At 46.7% G+C, this 18565-nt stretch overlaps 1 protein-coding gene across 4 annotated transcripts in view; it reads right to left on the bottom strand.

The window, feature by feature from the left end:
* Positions 1-1099: 1099 nt before the first annotated feature.
* Positions 1100-18565, bottom strand: part of LOC131498192 (cytoplasmic phosphatidylinositol transfer protein 1-like) — a 94046-nt gene continuing 76580 nt past the window's right edge. For all 4 annotated transcript variants that reach the window (XM_058705207.1, XM_058705206.1, XM_058705209.1 and 1 more), the window contains exons 4-5: positions 3714-3785; positions 1100-1317 (exon numbers count right to left, since the gene is read on the bottom strand). In XM_058705207.1, coding sequence (XP_058561190.1) covers positions 1270-1317; positions 3714-3785 — 120 coding nt within the window. In that variant the 3' untranslated portion in view covers positions 1100-1269. The remainder of the gene's footprint in view (positions 1318-3713; positions 3786-18565) is intronic.

Raw genomic sequence — 18565 nt, 5'->3', positions numbered from 1 at the left:
CAGTCGGTTAAGCATCCGACTTCGGCTCAGGTCATGATCCTGCGGTTTGTGAGCTCGAGCCCCGCGTCGGGCTCTGTGCTGACAGCTCAGAGTCTGGAGCCTACTTTGGATTCTGTGTCTCCCTCTCTCTCTGCCCTTCCCCTCCTCACTCTCTGTCTCTCTGTCTCTCTCTCTCAAAAATAAATAAACATTTGGGGCGCCTGGGTGGCTCAGTCGGTTAAACGTCCGACTTCGGCTCAGGTCACGATCTCGCGGTCCGTGAGTTCGAGCCCCGCGTCGGGCTCTGTGCTGATGGCTTCATGCTCTCTCTCTGTCTCAAAAATAAATAAAATGTTAAAAAATAAATAAATAAATAAACATTGAAAAAAAAGAGAGAGAAAAGTCATTATTTTACCAAGGGTACAAGTTTAAGTACGATGTAACATTATTTTAGACATCGAGGTTTTAATGTAGTTGGCCACCACAGCACCTTTTATTTCAGGCCGCTGACAGGGATATGGTCCAAAACTTTCCCCTTGAGGTTACCAACCACCAAGGGACGCTAACCATTGGAGATCCTGAACTTATGGCGGGGAGGGTACCCCAGCCAGTGGCATTCCTCTCTCCTCTGGCAAGTTCCAGGAATTCTGGAGAGGGCATTTGGCTGGGACAGATGGTGAGATCTATCAAGTGGTCAAATTCTGAGATCTGCTGGGTGCTGTTCTTTTTTAAAAAAAATTTTTTTTTTTAATGTTTATTTATTTTTGAGACAGAGAGAGACCGAGCATGAATGGGGGAGGGTCAGAGAGAGAGGGGACACAGAATGTGAAACAGGCTCCAGGCTCTGAGCAGTCAGCACAGAGCCCGACGCGGGGCTCGAACTCACAGACCGCGAGATCGTGACCTGAGCCGAAGTCGGACGTTCAACCGACTGAGCCACCCAGGAGCCCCTGCTGGGTGCTGTTCTGATGTGAGTCCCTCCAATCAGGGGTGAGCAAACATTTTTCAAGTAGTAAATAGTTTAGGTTTGATGGGCCACATGAGCTCTGTTGCAATTATAAAACTCTGCTGTTGTAGCATGAAAGCAGCTTAGACGATACACAAATGAGTGAGCGTGTGGTTGTGTTCCAATAAAACTTTATTGACAAAAAAGGTAGTTTGCTGACCCCTGATAAACTCCAGGTTTCTTAACTTAGTTTAGGAAGCTGAAGTGACCTGGTACAAGCCAAGTCAGTCCCTGCAAATATAGTAAATATCCCCTTGTCCGCATGTCGCGTTCCGTGGTTTCGGTTACCCACGGTCACCCGTGGTCTGGAAGCAGATGAACCTCCATTGGACCTGTCACCAAAAGGTCAATAGCGGCCTAATGGTTATGTCACTGCCTACATCATTCAACTCGCTTCATCTCATCACGTACGCGTTTTATCACCTCACATCATCACAAAAAGGCTGAGAACAATCAGATATTTTGAGAGAGAGAGAGAGAGAGAGAGAGAGATCATATTCATATAATAAAAGTTATTATTAGCTTTAGTAAAAGCTAAAGAATATTGTTATATTGTTCTATTTTATTACTGCGGTTGTTGATTTCTTATTTGTGCCCAATTTATAAATTAAACTTTATAATGGGTACATATATGTAAGAAAAAAACCAGTATATATACAGTTCGGTATTATCTGTGGTTTCAGGCATCCCCTGGGGATCTTGGAATGAATTTTTCCTCTCCAGCGATGGGGGGGGACAACTGTACAGGGCTCATTACGGAATGCTGCTCTGTCAGCTCCTTCCACTCTCAGGGCTTAGCAGTGGTGGCTCTCTACACCGAAGGAAGGGAAGCCCATTATTGTGCTTATATTTTAAATTATTTACTCTGTTGGTTTTTGCCCCAGCTAAACTAGGAGTACCTGACGTTTGAGAATTGAGCCTACATTTTTAATACCATGCATACAATTCATACAGTGACATATAAATAGAAGGTGCTTGATACGCCCTTGCTGAAGACTGAGTGAATAAATGAATTTCCTCCCACACCAAGCTGGTGTGAAAGGCAGTTCTTGAGTGACGCCCCTTGGGAACCACTCACGCTTTGTCCAGGCAGATTCCACCTTGAAAGGGCAAGCTGTGTTCCCCACAAAAACACCTACACCTTCTAGAAGAATTTGTTACTGCCACAGGCAGGAACTTTCTAGAAGATATTTCTAGAAGATATCAATGTAAAGAGCCATAGAGTAGGCCTGGCCAAAGCTGTTCTTTCTAAAGGGCTTCTTAGTTCTTTTCAGCGACGGTTTTCACCTGAATAAAAGATTTCAAGTTGCTGATGCTTGGGAGTCCTTAGATCTTGCCTCGTGGCACTCCGTTACCTCCACAACTTCCTGCATCCTGTTTTGCATTCCCTTGGCTGTGTCAAGGCACCACAGGGATCACCTAGTCAGGAAACTCTCTCTTGACCATTATGACCCGGTCTCAGTCTTCATCATTCTCCACAAATGCAAAACACGTAAATGACGTAGAAGAAGACGTGTAGCTTCTCGATCCAGGCTCTTCCCTGAGTGGATCCTGATGGAACCCACAGCCCAATCTCAGGGTGAGGCTCTCGACAGGTCAAAACATCCACTCCCCAAGAGAAGGCAATTCAAAATTATACTGCCCCAACAGAAAGAGGCTGGCGTAAATGCTAGGTCAGAAGATGGATTCTCAGCAATACTAAGCAACTTCATGGCTGAGATCTAGTAAGAGTCAGAATGTCCCACAAGGTAAGTATTTTGCAGGAGGGGTACGCTGATTTTAATGTGGGATATGTGTGTATATATGTGAATATAAGCATAGTCCCGAAAAAATATACAGCATGCGCACATATATTTGCTTGTATTCATTTTTCTAGGTAAATGTGAACAGTCACTGAGAAGACGTATGCTCAATCCAATGACCAGAAACCGAATCCTGGAGTTCAAGGTCCCCACCGTCCCCCTCAAATGCCAGTGACAACCACTGCAGGCCACAGAGATTTCCGCACGGAGGCCCATGGAAAGTACATAAAGATGGGAAGAAAGGCGGGACTGCAAAGTAATTCCAGGGAGCAATCCCAGGGAAATGGCCCCAGAAAGCAAATGCCAGAACTTGTCTGGGGTCCTAGGTACAGATCCTCCTGCTGGGCGCTGGGCCTGGCCACCCAAGGGGCTGTGAAAAGTGCCGCGACTCTGAGAGCCCAGCGGATGAGGGCACAGTACAAAATGGGGGTTCTACAAATGTCCACTGATGGATAAAGAAGACGTGGTGTATATATATACAATGGAGTATTACTCGGCAATCAAAAAGAATGAAATCCTGCCATTTGCGACAATGTGGATGGAACTGGAGGGTATTATGTTAAGTGAAATAAGTCAGTCAGAGAAAGACAGACACCATGTTTTCACTCATGTGGAATCTGAGAAACTTAAGACATAGGGGAAGGGAAGGAAAAATAAGTTACAAACAGAGAGGGGGCAAACCATAAGAGACGCTTAAACAGAGAACAAACTCAGGGTTAATGGGGGTAGGGGGTGGGGGGGGCAGGGAAAATGGGTGATGGGCATTGGGGGCGGCACCTGTTGGGATGAGCCCTGGGTGTTGTATGTAAGCGAAGAATCATGGGAATCTACCCCCCAAAACCAAGAGCACACTGTAGACACAGTATGTTAGCCAACTTGACAATAAATTATCAAAAAACCCCCAAAACCATGGGGGCTCTACTCACGCGGTCGTTGCTTCCCTTGTTGTCTTCATACTTGGTTTCTATATGAATGGAGAATTTTGGCAGAAAGGAACACTACGGGAAAAAAAAGGAAGGTTTCATTAGCATACCATTTTTCCTCTCTTTACACCCTCAGCACAGCCGCCGGATGCTCTCCTGACCATGACGTTGGGAGCACCATTCTCCATCAGCAATGTCAAGATACCAGGTCAACATCCAAATTCGGACAGAAAAGCCGCCTTTGGCAACATGAACACGATCGCATCCAGAAGCCAGGCCGGAGAGAACGACCAAGCAATGGAAGGCACGTTGTCCATTTCCAGAAAGAATACGTTCTGTCAGTCCTACCACAGGCTTTAGAAAAGCGAACCCCTGAAACAGAGGCAGGTCCGGTCCCGGGGTGCTGACCTCTGCGGCGAGAAGCTGTCACTGCTGGGGACCCAGCCTTCACCTTCACGTAAGTATTCCCATAAAGCGAGGGAGGTAGTTAGTATGGGAGAGCTTTAAGATAACAGATTACCGAAGTCAGACACACCTGGCTGTTCGTTTCGAATTTATGACTGGACAGCTATGTGAGTTTGGACAAGTCATTTAATTTTTCTGAGCCGCGGCAGTATTAATATGGGGATAATAACTATTACCCAGTAGTGACTTTTTGAGGGTTAAGTCATCACGCGTGTAAGTCGTGTAAGTGCCGGGCGCAGAGGAGGCATTCAGCAAATGACAGCAATTGGCTGCAGCGAGCTTGATGTAAAAGGCAGCCCCCCTTTTTGCCAGTACGAGGGGGAAAAACCCCCAAACCCTCTGCCCTCCCACCCCAGCATCACTGAACCACACTGTGTGTATTAAGTGGACTTCAAGGGTTAAGGTGGCTTGAGAAGAGGCTTTTGATGGATGTTGACGTAACCTCCCTCCTGCTGGCACTGAGCTGGCCAGTGACTTCCTCGGCCACCAGAGATGGGACTGAAGGCCTAATAGGTACAATGACCCGGCAACTCCACTGGGAGCTGCAGGTGTCGGAGAAATGAGACTCCTGCCGATAGGCTCACAATCCTGAGTCTGGCTCTTTCATTTATTTACCCCACGTGCACAGAGCACACATTGTATACATCAGGCACCAGTACGTCCAAGTGCTCGTTCATTTATTCCTCCTAACTATGCCATGAAGTAGACACTACTGTTATCAGCCCTGCTTTAGAGACGACGGAATGGAGGCAAAGAGAGGTTAAGTAAACGGCCCATGATCACACAGCTCGTAAACAGTAGCATCAAGATAACAAGGCTAGTGGCCTGGTCCCAGTGTCCTTGCTTTTCATCACCCCTGCCCCCAAGCTGGTTCTCAAAGTGGGGTCTCCACACCTGTAGCAGTATCTGTCAGAAATGCCAATTCTTGGGCCCAACCCCGTACCCACTGACTCAGAAACTCCAGGGAAGGTGCCCGGGCATCTGTGTTTCACAAGCCATCCAGGGGATGCAGATGTGGGCTTGCACTGGAAAACCACCTCATTACCCCGTGCATGGGGAGAAAACAGTGCACTATCTAAAATCCGTTAGTCCCCAACCCCTCACCCCACGTGCTTCATCCCCCCAAGTCCAGGATCCCCTTTCAGCCTAGCTGAGAACCCCGGTGGCATGTGTACAGGAAGGCAGAGGCCTTGGACGTGCCATTGATAATTCTGACATCACGTGACTGTGTGCATTCGGCGTTCATCTGTCTCAATCCAAGTGAAACAAGCAAACTGAACCGTGACTAAGGAAACACAGAAACAACCAATCCCAGTAATTGCCTTTATGGAGAATGAGGCTCTGAGATTATTCATTAACACCTTCTTTGCTGTCTCCTCTCAAATCTCTCACTCCACAGTTGCTGCCCTCACACCCTCTGTCCCTGGGGGTTCCAAGGAGGGGCTGCTCCTCATGAATCGAGGCCCTGGAGGAATCGGAGCGGCTCAGAGCCCCAGGGCAGAGCTCTTGACATGTGAACCTGGAGAGATGCACCTGCCAAGACCCTTTTAAAAATGTCAAGCCTTCTGGCAAACTGATCAGTCCTTTTTAACCCATAATTCATCTGAGAATCAACTTAATGCGTGCATAGAGCCAGATGGTGAGAGAACAGAGCCGTCTTGGGTGGGGAGCTGGGTCCGGGTGCATCAGAGTGGAACCCCACAAGGAGTTTTTATCGGTGGAAACTGTAAACCACTTAACTAAGGTCAAACAAATGAATCCGGGTATTCAACCCAAATACGAAATGCAAAACTCTTATGCAAATTAGCAGATGCTGTTATTTTTGAGTCAAGGGCTTAGGTTATTTTCATATCAGAATGGCAATCTTGCCAGAGGCAGGGAGCACACCTGGCTCCGGTGAGGCAGCGGGGAAAACCCGGATCGGACAGGTCAACTCCGGGCTGGTCAAGGTCTTCCGCTATAGCACCGGTTCGGGACTGATAATCTCCATGGGCTATCTGATGGCTGGTTCTCAGAGCCCCAGAGGCTGGTGTCTCAGCCTCTGAATGTGGAGGATCTCTGGCCTGGGGCATTTCCAGAAAGATCACTAAAAACTTTCCGGCTAGAAGTCTATCTCGACATCGAGTTCTGCTTGCCCTACACAGGTTAACTTCCCTAAAGACCCAGCCCACTAATCCTAGTAGAGCCTCGGTGATTAAGCAAGGTTCTTCTTTCTCCCTGGCTGGCTTCCTGCTGTGTCTCACTACTGAGGTTGTCATAAATCCCTTCCCTTCTCTAGACCACCCAGGTCTAGAGAAGTCTGCGGGCTTCCCTCTTCCTCCCTCGCAACTAGTAATCTTGATTCATAGTTTAACGAGACCATGTGGTAGAAACACCAACAACTTCCCTCTCCTCCACTGCTAATCTGCTTATTTCTATATGCTGCTTCTTATTCCTTGTGAATCAGACAAAGGTGTTGCTTTCTGTATTCCAGTGGAAAACAATGCAACGACAAGGACTGAGGCAGTGAGGGCAGCAGACCCAGGCTCAAATCTGAGATGTATGGATTTGAGCAAATTATTTTGGCATTCCCGGCCTCAGTTTCCTCGCAACAGAATGGAGACCACCCTTCTCTACTCTGTAGGAGTGCTGAGAAGATCACTGAGATCATTCCAGTAACCCCCAGCACAGTGCCTGGCACATAGCAGGTGCACAGCAAAAAATTTTAAGTCTCTTCCCTGGAAACTTGTTCCGTCGATTACTTGCATCTTCTCCCTGCTTCCTTCCTGCAGCCTAAAAATATCATGAAAGGTGTCATCTTCCTAAAAAACTAGTATCAAAGTACCCTTGGTGATGTTCCTTCCTTCATCCACAATTAATTCCATTTCTCTTTGTCTCCCCCATCAAACTCTATTAAAAAAGTAGCCCATGCTCTGCTGTTTTTTCGCCTCTCACCTCTTCTCAACCAGAGCAACAGGGTATGGAAACAACCGAGAATCAAAGAATTTTTCAAACAAACATCGCTTCCCCGTCGTCCACACCCTGAGGAACTCTCTATCCTGTTCGGTAGGAGTCAAGAATTCCACCTTTCTGGAAAGCGGTTCCTTCTCTGCCTTCCGTTCCCTCCCCCACCCCTTCAATGGAGGGGTCCCCTTAGGATTTTGTCCTCTGCCCTATTTTCTGGTACCAAACCCTCTCCCCTGGGGAATAATCTCATCTGCCCCTCACTTTTCCTAGACCATGTTATCCGGCTGCCTCCCAAGCTGACGTCTAACCCCACCTGCTTTTCTCACGTATGCAGCTGCCCGCCGGCCATCCCTAGCAAGGGTCCAAACTGAAAGGTCCATACTGAATTAGAATGTTCTCTGCACTGTAGGAGATTCCTGGGGCTGCCGTAACAAACTGGTCCAAGCAGGGTAGTATAACGCAGCAGTTTACCTGCTCCGTTCTGGAGCCCAGAAGTCTGAAATCAAGGTGTTGGCAATGCTGCCCTCCCTCGGAAGGCTCCCCAGGGAGAACCCTTCCCTGCCTCTTCCAGCTTCTGGTGGCCCCAGGGGCTCCCTGGTTTGTGGTTGCCTCCCTCCAGTCTCTACCGGTGTCTTCACATCACCTTCTTCTCTCTGGGTGTCCTCTCCTTTTCTTTATAAGACACCAGTTACTAGATTCAGGCCATCTTAAATCTAGTGTGATTTCATCTTGCACCTTGAGGTCCTTAACTAATTATATCTGCAAAGAACCTACTTCCAAAAAGGTCACGTTCTGAGGTTCCAGTGGACACGAATTTTGAGGGGACACCATTGTAGTGAGGGACACTACACTCACCCATCATGGCCAGTGAACCCCCAAATCCTGCTGGCTCAGCTTCCCCCCTTAAAGGCAAGACCTAGAGTCTTCTATATCCGATCCTAATTTTCTTTATATCTCTGTCCTGTATTCCTCCCATAGTCCACCACAGAAGAGTGCTCGCCACTCCCTGGAACACTTCTGGCTGCCATGTTTTTTTTGTTTGTTTTTTGGTTTTTTTTCCTGCCTACAGTTCCCTCAGCCTGAAGTCTCCTACACAGCCCATCTCAAATCCCATGTCAGAATGTTGACCCCATGTGTGCGGGTAGCGTTCTGTTTGTACCTGTGTCATAGCACTTATCTCCTTGTCCATCATCACCATTAGCTGCCAGGTGTCCGCCTCACCAGGCAGAAGATAAGTCTGCAACACTGTTCCATCAAGAAGACCCCCTCCTCACTCCCTGCTGTCACGAGGAATGGCGTAAGTCACCCCGTCATTCGGGCATCAAAGCTTCTGTGACGGAGGGCTTTGCTCCAGCTAGGAATATACCATCTCACCTGGTCACTCTCACATTTCTCAAGGTGGAGTACCCCACCTTCCAAACCTAGACTTTCTCCAAACACGTCACATCCCCTAAAGATTCTGACACATTTCCATCGGGGAGGGGGATTCCATAACACTGAAGGAATGATCAGGAGTGTGGGAGCAGGAAAAAAAAAAAAAAGGGAACCCAGACACAACCAACTGGAACATGCTGCAGGAAGGGAGACGTCAGGAGCGTCCCCCATTGGCTGAACCTGGAAGGCGTCAAGGGATTCGGAGGACTCCTATGCTCTCTAGGGCACAGTCACTTGGGAACAGCGAACACTTCAAGTCCCATCTGGCCCATGACCCAACATGAAGGACAACCTGAAGGAAAGACTAAAACCCTCCCGCCAGATAGAATGCTCGGATGGCCCCCAAGATTCCCAGCCCTTGATATACACACCTGGCACAGTTCCTTCCCCTCAAGTGTGGGCAACACCTGTGAGCACCATAGGGTAGGAGCCCCTCTGATCGGATTACCAAGGTGATCAGTTGGTGCACCTTACATAAGACTTCTGTTTTGAAGAAGCAGAGATTCTGGCTGCTCTTGAAGAAGTGAGAAGCCATGAGGGGAGAGGACCATGTGGTCAGAGCCCAAGGGAACCCTCCAGGAGCCAAGAGAGAGAGAGAGACCTTGGGAGACCAGCCAACGAGAAAAGCAGACTTCAGTCCTACAACAGCAAGGAACTGATACTTGCCAAAAAACTAGTGAGCTTGGAAGAGGACCCTGAGCCTCAGATGAGATTGGAGCCCAGCCGAGTGAGGCTCTGAGCCAGGACCCTGCCAACCTGCGCCCAGGAGACACTCTGAGGCCGTAAATGCGTGTTGTTTAAAGTTGCTACGTTTGTGGGAAATTTGATATGTGACGATAGAAAAGCCAACACAACACCCAACCTCAAGAATCCAACCACTGCTTCCCTTTCAAATCACCCATCCGGCTTTCATCTGAGTAAAAGATCACTCAAGTTGAAGCGTGAATAGGTCCCAGGAAACGGGGACTCTGTACTCTTGGAACTTAGTAGCTCCGGCTGTGAGGTCAACTGCTTTGTCAATGACCACAGAGAGAGCAGGACACAACGACCCCACAGGAAGCAAGAATACAGTAGAAGGAATACAGATTTTCGAGTGAGATGCACGTTAGTTCGAGCCCCGGCTTCTTTTTTCACAAGTTACCGTGTGATTCGGAGTAAATTCCTTAGTCCCCTTTGAGTCTTCGTTTTCTCACCCATAAAACGGAGACGATACCAACCTCAGCACCGTGGGGTGAAGACTGAATGATCTAACAAAGGGCCATGCAGTGTCTGGCAGGACAGGTCCTCAGGTGCTGGCCCGTCCCACTGTACCGGTCCTCACGAGATCCCACAGGCTCCATGGGGAGAAAATAAACTGGGTGGGGAGATCCTCCGCTGCTGCATAGGTGCATGGACACGCTGGGAGGCTGTGGGCTTGTGGGTGCGGTGCAAGAAAAGGACACTTGATTGGTCCTTCCCACGACGTGGGCGGTGGCCATGCCACAGAGCGGGTTTGGGCTTTTTCCGCCTCGCTCTGCCGCCGGACCCGCTCTGTTGTTGAGGACGCGTCCTATCGTCCGTGCCCACAGTGTCCTCCTTTTCCTGAAAGCCTGGGAGCTCCTGCCTCTGAGCAGGGGCTCGATCCCCTGACCTCTCCTCTGCTTCCCTCGACCCCCTGCCAGCTTCAGGCAGGGAAACAAGAACACTACCGGGATCCCCGTGGACTCTCTTCTTTCCTAGATGTAAAGCCTCTACGCCTGCGCGTTCACTCAGCCTTGTTACAAAAACTGAGGTTCAGACGAGTTGAAAAATAGCATCACAAAACAGCATTTGGGAGCCCCGGGGGCCCCACGAGATGACCCTGCTTACAGGCTGAAGACTGGGGCAGTTACTCTAGGGTAGTAAGATGAGGCAGGGAGACAGGCAATAAAATGCCCTAATCCCCTTGGAGCCTGGGGGACACCATGAGTCATTTCAGCCCCTCCCTGCTCTCCTTCCTCTCCTGGGCCCTTTCAAGATCTGGAATCTTCGTTCTCACGAAAACTCTTTCTCCCTTTCTCTTCTTGACTAGAAGAAAAACAGCTTGGCCAGGAGAACTGCAACAAATATTCACCTTCTTACACCCAGGGTCTGTTTTGCCCCTAACCCCGTAAAAATAGTAGCAGGGTCACGGAGAAATCAGAGAAACGAGGCGGAGTTCTGCCGTCATCTCTACTTTGATTTGCTAGCTTAGATCCTCCGGAGCCAGAAGAGTCTCAGTAGGGCTGCTGTCATCTGCTCCCGCTGTGACCAAGCTTCCTTTGTACCCAGTATCTACACATCTTTCATTTGCCTTCCTAACGCAACGGCAGCCAAGGAGATCGCCGGGTACCTGTGAAATCTCTAGCACCTAAAGCTGAATGTGCAGGAAAGTGATGGTTCTTTGTCGAACATTTGAACGCATGTGCTTGTATCTTTTGGAAGTGACGAGAGAATCTGCAGTTGGGGAAAAAGAATGCCAGGAAAAACAAGCAAAGTGCCTCCCTCGGCTTCTGCAAGAATAATTTTCCAGACCAAGCAACTCCCAGGTTCAGTGTCGGGAAACGAAAGCAGCCTATGCAAAATGCACGGCAGGGCTGAATTTTCAATTCACTACAGACATGCTTTGGAAAAATGAAAGGGCTATTTTTAGTCCAGTGATTGATTAGGGTTGCTATGGCAATCAGAAACACTTACGAGAAGAAAACTAAATGTAAGCAAGTCTTAAAGAGAAAGGGGCAAGCCCATGGGAATTTCATAGTTAGCTTCTGGGTGGTGCTGAAAACCCTTTCTGCAGTCCCCACACGTGCACAGAGAGAGCAAATGGTGGCTGCAGAGACCCAGGCAGGGGAGTCAAGTCTGAGGCTCTCCAGGGGGCTGCCCTTCAGAAGCGTGCGGTGACAAAACTTCTGGAAGAATGAGCGCCATTCAGGTAGAGGATCGCCATTCCTGTCATGCTATAGAAGCCCACAGCACCCATGAAAACCATGAGCTAAAGGGTAGTAATCCCCCCCTACATCAGTTTACAAAGGAAAGTGAAAATCATATTCTCTCTCACAGTATAGTTCTTTTTAAAAAATTTTAATCTTTATTTATTTATTTTTGAGAGAGTAAGAGAGAGAGAGAACTCGTGCCGTGGGGGAGGGGCAGAGAGATGGGAGAGAGATGGGGGAGAGAGAGAGAGAGAGAGAGAGAGAGAGAGAGAGAGAGAGAGGGAATCCCAAGCAGACTCTGCATTGTAAGTGCGGAGCTCAGGGTGGGGCTCGAACCCAGGAACTGTGAGATCATGACCTCAGCCAAAGTCATATATGCTCAACCAACTGAGCCACCCAGCCACCCCTCCGTTTAACCTTTTGAGGAACTGTCAGGTGGTTTTCCAAATCGACTGCACCATTTTACATTCCCGATAGGAGGGTTCCAGGTTGTCTATATCCTTTCCAACATTTATTACTTACTGCCCAGGTGTTTCTTCACCTTGGGAAGTTTTGGTATATCTTTGGGTCAAAATGATGATGCAGGGTAACCAAAGTCAGCCTGCTTTATGCCCATGCTGAGACAGACATGACCCAACACTGAGGTAATGGTGACCATGATATGGCATTATTCCAAGTATTTGATCTATAATAATTCTGTTATTAACCCTTCACCCGCGTACAACTCGATGAGGGATGTACTATCATTACCCCCATTTTACAGATAAGAAACAAAGGCACGGAAAGGTTAAGTCATATGCCCCAAATCACGGAACATTTACATGATGGAGCTGAGATTCAGCGCAAGCTGTCAGGCAAGGAAGTTCGTGCTTGTGACCCTACATTCTGCTGCCTCTTGAGCACTGGGAAAGCACACGAGTGCTTCGAGTGGAGTTGAGCACTCGGTCAGGGGTGATGGTGACTAAGGCAGAGGCTTTGCTTTTCAGTTTGTCCTGTGGCCCCCGAGAACAAAGAAAATGTGTGTGTGTGTGTACATCTGCCAAATGATAGATGTGTCCTACTTCAAACAAGCCCGAAGAAGAAAATAACTGTTTACTCAAAAGATAAATTGAGGGGCGCCCGGGTGGCTCAGCCGGTTAAGTGTCCGACTCTGGATTTCAGCGCAGGGCACAATCTCACAGATTGTGGGATTGAGCCCTGCATTGGGCTCTGTGCTGTCAGCGCAGAGCCTGCTTTGGAATCTCTCTCTTCCTCTCTCTCTGCTCCTCCCCGCCCCCTCTCAAAATAAATAAATAAATAAATAAATAAATAAACGTTAAAAATAAAAGAAAGATAAACTGGGGAAATAATTATTCATTGAAGAAATTCACAGTGCTATCCCTTCAAATGCCAAAATATCCTAGTACCTTTCAAATACAATCATTTTCAAAAATTGATTTTAAATATGATGGCTTAAGTTGACTACCGCTGTGAAGGGCTTTCAAAACCCCGCTCAGGACTCAAGGAAGGGCATAAATTCTCAAGTGTACAAAATATTACGAAGAAAAAAAACATTATCGCATTGCTGTTGTATTTTACGATAAACATCTACTTTTATAAAAGACACGGAAACAATCCAAAGACCACCAACAGAGGGTTGGTTAAGTACATTACGGTGAACTCTAAAGCCATTAAAATGTAAAGTGTAAAACAGGACGATCCATTTTTGTAAAAAGAAAACAAAAACATGCTAAAAAAAAAAGCATGTTAGTATATGCACAGAAAACGTGGAGAAACAGACACCAAAATATTCTCATGGAGGAGATCAGCAGAAATCATAAGCCCCTTTTATCTGCCCTCATATACATTTTTATATTTCTATGTTTTAATTTTTTTAATATTTATTTTTGAAAGAGAGAGAGACAGAGTGTAAGTGGGGGGTGGGCAAGAGAGAGGGAGACACAGAATCCAAAGCAGGCTCCAGGCTCTGACCTGTCAGCACAGAGCCTGATGTGGGGCCCGAACTCCCTCAAATGGCGAGATCATGACATCAGCCGAAGTCAGACCCTCAACCGACTGAGCCGGGGAGCACCCAGGCGCCCCCTGATATACATTTTTATAATGCTTGCATTTGACAATAAACATCTACTTTTTCAGTAGGAAAGAAAAATTCAAAGCGGTAAAAAAGTAAATAAATATGTCAATGAGATCCCAAAGGAACTATATGGGATCTAATGGAAATCGCAAGGTATTCCAGAAATTCTCTTCATTTTAGTCCCCTTTAACCTAAAGGGGAGCATATTATAAAGAGCATGGTTGAGTAGATGGAGGAGGTGTAAGTGAAGGAAGTTTGGGAAATTGCCACTTCAAGTGGTCCCCATCTCATCCATCATACTTGTTCATGGATGAGGAAGGATCTCAGGGATGATACAGTCCTGGAGTTCACACCGCTCTTTAAATGGCACTAGGTTCTTTCTACAAATAAAGCATTATGTAGGGACATGGTGGCTGGTGAGGCATGTCCATGGAACCTCCTGGACCAAGACAAGCAAAGTTTGAGAACCAACGATTGAGCTCAAGAGCAGTGCCGGTTATTGCCGGTTACCAGCCGGAATCCTTCCACGTCTGAGCACAAACCTTCCAAGGAGGCTCAAAGACAAGACTGTGAAATGGAAGACTTGAGAAGCTGGCATGGGGTAGATGAAGTGTTTATAGGCTTTCAAAAGATCATTTCCTTTTAGCTTTTATCCGGAACTCAATGCATTCCTCTCCGGCCATCTTGTTCTGTCTCCGTGCACACAGGTCCTCCTGCTATCCATGAACATTAAACTCAATATAGACTTGACCTTCTCTCTAATGGAATTCCCCTGAAGACATTGATTCTCTGGTACTGTATTCTATATTATCATATTAAATGTACTCCAAAGATGTACAGGGTATTTCAGCCTGAGATGGGATCATTAACAAAAATGAATCTGCAAATGTTTTCAAGTTTCACCAGCAGGAGACCTACACGAGAATGTGCCACAGGGCTCATGAGATCAAGTCTAGAATTTAGGATTTACTGTCTTTTTGGACTCTGGGGCTGCAGCCTGTGTTGTTTGTAAACTAGGAGACTATGGGTGGTCAATCTGTACGTAAAGGCAGCTGATAGATATCTAGATCTTAAAGTACCTCTCAACTTCCTTTACTCTGTTTTTAAATACTTTTCTTTGTTTTTTTAAATTATTAATTAATTCATTAATTTTAGAGAGTGAGAGAGAGCGAGCGCACATGGTTGCACGTGAGCAGGAGAGGGGCAGAGAGAAAGAGAGAGAGAGAGCATCCCAAGCAGATTCCAGGATCAGCACATAGCCCGACGTGGGGCTTGATCCCTTGACCCTGGGAGCACGAGCAGAGCCAAAATCAAGAGTTGGATGCTCAACCGACTGAGCCATCCAGGCGCCCCTTCCTTTACTCTTCATGAGGAAGTTTTACTCTTCCAATTTGAAATTTTGCCCCATAATTGTAAAGTGTTTTGCACACACATACACACACAGTCACATATACAAACTCCTCTATTAGGCAGAGATCCTTCACATACACACACACCAATTTCAAGAAGGCGTATGTCCAGCTGTCCCTCCCATCTACTCAGAATTGCAGTCATCATGCAGGCAAAGGTGCATAGGAAGGAAGGGGAGCTATCCGGGCTTCCACTGGGTTCTTGGGTTCCGAGGGCCATGTATGACTTTACACCTAGATAGGGTGGGTGGCAATGCAATGGGGTGATTGGGAAAATAAACTGCAATGACAGTTCCAGAAAACTGAGAAGAGGAACCCAGGTGGAGGAGGAGGAGGAGGAGGAGGAGGAGGAGGAGGAGGAGGAGGAGGAGGAGGAAGAAGAAGAAGAAGAAGAAGAAGAAGAAGAAGAAGAAGAAGAAAGAAGAAAGAAGAAGATGATGAAGGAGAGAAGAAGAAGAAGAAGAAGAAGAAGAAGAAGAAGAAGAAGAAAGAAGAAGAAGAAGAAGAAGATGAAGGAGAGAAGAAGAAGAAGAAGAAGAAGAAGAAGAAGAAGAAGAAGAAGAAGAAGAAGAAGGAAGAAGAAGAAGAAAGAAGAAAGAAGAAGAAGAAGAAGAAGAAGAAGAAGAAGAAGAAGAAGAAGAAGAAGAAAGAAGAAGAAAGAAGAAGAAGAAGAAGAAGAAGAAGAAGAAGAAGAAGAAGAAGAAGAAGAAGAAGAAGAAAGAAGAAGAAAGAAGAAGAAGAAGAAGAAGAAGAAGAAGAAGAAGAAGAGAATTTTAAATTATTTTTTTTTAATGTTTATTCTTACATTGAGAGCAACAGAGCACGAGCGGAGCAAGGGCAGAGAGAGAGAGGGAGACACAGAATCAGAAGCAGGCTCCAGGCTCCGAGCTGTCAGCACAGAGCCCGACGCGGGGCTCGAACTCAAGAACCGCGAGATCATGACCTGGGCTGAGGTCAGACGCTTAACCCACTGAGCCACCCAGGCGCCCCAAGAAGAAGAATTTTAAAGCAAAGAGAAGGAGAAAGGGATTGCATGTAAAGGATAACGATGACAATGAGTCTGAGTGACTTCCCTAATATATGCTGCACAGGAAGAAAAGGGTGGCCAAGAAGAACAGTGGGGCCTGAAAGAGAAGTGGGGGAGGACGAGAGGACGGGACCGAGTGGATGGAAAACTTCTGTCTGTATTCTAGCCCCCGCCGAAAACATCTGTCTGTATTCCAGCCCCCAGCCTCTGCGAGGCTACTCAGCAGCTTGCACCCTACACTGAGGCTCTCTGTTCATTCATTAGTTCATTCATCTCAGGAGCCTCTTCTGTCCTCTGACAAGCTGAGTAACAGCATCTTGCAGGAGAAGCAAGGCCAGGAGGGAGAGGCAGCGAAGACATGAATGAAAATATGTTTTCTCAATGGGGCATGGTTTGCTCCTGGCGCCTCTACGAAAATCGAGCAGGGAAACTAAATTCAGGCTCATACAGTCTAAAGCTGGACCTGTCACGGAGAAATAAGCAGAAGGTGCCTGTGAATACTGATAGCTACACACAATGAAGGCAGGACAGGGATTTAAAGAGACAGGCAGAACACATCCAATGAAAAAGAATGACACGTAAATAGTAGAGATGGGAAAGACTCAGAGGAACTCCCCAAATACACAGGCTGCATAGCAAACTTTATGACAAGCCTTTTCAATTAAAAACTGTAAGAACCACCCCTCTGAACCAAACCAGGCACATTCCTTATTTAAAAATATATTAAAAAAAAAAAAACAAACAAAAACAAATCTCACTCACTCTTAAAAAGAAGATCAATGTTGAGATTCTGAACTGAAAAGATGTTAGATATCACATAGTTGAGATTATCTTAGTGGGTAGAGGGTCAAAAACACGGGGGCAATTTTGCACTCACTTTATTTTAATCACCAAATTTAGGCAATTTATTGTATTTTTACACAACGAAATCTGTGCAGTTGTACTATTCTTCCCTCCCCAACATACACTGAACACAATTCCATAGGTACTAATAAACCAGAGAAGAGAAATCCAATTTTCAGTGCCACAAGTGGAAAACAGAAAACAAAAGAGAAGGAAGATTCCATGAAACATGTATTTTCTCTCTGATGACTGACCCATATAAAGTCATTCTGAGCGGTGTTTAAAAAACTGCAAACAGGGGCGCCTGGGTGGCGTAGTCGGTTAAGCGTCCGACTTCAGCCAGGTCACGATCTCGCGGTCCGTGAGTTCGAGCCCCGCGTCAGGCTCTGGGCTGATGGCTCGGAGCCTGGAGCCTGTTTCCGATTCTGTGTCTCCCTCTCTCTCTGACCCTCCCCCGTTCATGCTCTGTCTCTCTCTGTCCCAAAAATAAATAAAAAACGTTGAAAAAAAAATTTTTTTTTAAATGCAAACAATTTCAAAATGTTAACGTTATGGTAGAGAAGCCCATTTTCTCGCCTGCCCTCTCCCCCAAGATGGCTGAATTAATTTTCTTTGAAGTACAAGGAACAGCTTGGGAACAGCCAGAGGAAATGGAAAAGGGGATCCACCAGTCAAAGAACACTGCTTTTCCAAGGATCCTGAGTCACCAGGCACCAACTGACTAGGTCTGTGGATAAGGTCCCCCCGCCACCCCCTATATGACCAGTTCATTTTCGAAATGGAAACAAATCACTGTCATCTCCGTGCAGGGCTGCCTTTGCTGTGGGGTCACGCGGCACCGTTTGGAAAGAAATTCACAGGTCATTACTGTTGGGAGTCTTTCAAACCGCTGGTATTTGAGGAACAGTAATCACTATGCAATATATTAACTCACTGAAATTTTAGAGAAAACAACATTTACTGAAATAGAATTGATCCACTGACCTACTTTGTGGGTGCATAATGGCTCTAACCCTGAGACAAGTTTCTGGAGCTCCCTTAAGGTTTAGAAGGCTGTCCTTACAAAACCCAAGATCCCAAGGAGAAAATAAGTGTGGAAAGTGCTGCAGCTCCCATGTGAAGATTCACAATGTATGGCAGAAAAGTGAAGCCTCTGACAAGTCCTGCAATAACTTAAGCTTTGTAGCTTTGCATAACCCAGTGCTTCCCTATCTGACTGTGCACAATTTAATGATAGGTATGAGTGGTTTTAGACTTTTTCCACCTAAAATCTCTTGACCCCTGAAGATTTCTGAACTTGGCTATTCTGACTCTCAACTATTTATGGTCTATGACCTGTGTCATGACCTATGTCTCCACTGACTTTTTTCTCTTCTTCTTCTGGGAGGGTCCTCCTCCAGCCTGTGGCTAATTGCTGCCTTGCTCATCTGCGCCCCCAACTGGAAGACTATTTCTTTTTGATCACCACGATTACCTTCTGCCCTGGATATTCAGGGTTAATTGCGACGTGGAGATAAAAGTTATTTCCTAACTATCTAACCCCCATCCCTACCCTTGTCTCCATGACTCCAGAGAAGGAACACTTAAGGACCATCATTCTCTTAGCTTAGTTGAGATGGCCAGATTGTACTCTCATGTCCGTCTGAATAAGACTAATCCTAGCGTTCAGGCGTTGAGTGTATTTTCTCTGTACTGGCACCTATTTCCTAGTTATGTAATTCGGTGAT

Source organism: Neofelis nebulosa, chromosome 16 (assembly GCF_028018385.1).
Source record: "Neofelis nebulosa isolate mNeoNeb1 chromosome 16, mNeoNeb1.pri, whole genome shotgun sequence".
Classification (NCBI taxonomy): Eukaryota; Metazoa; Chordata; class Mammalia; order Carnivora; family Felidae; genus Neofelis; species Neofelis nebulosa.
The sequence above is the reverse complement of the archived record's forward strand: the minus strand, read 5'-3'. Positions and strand labels throughout refer to the sequence as shown.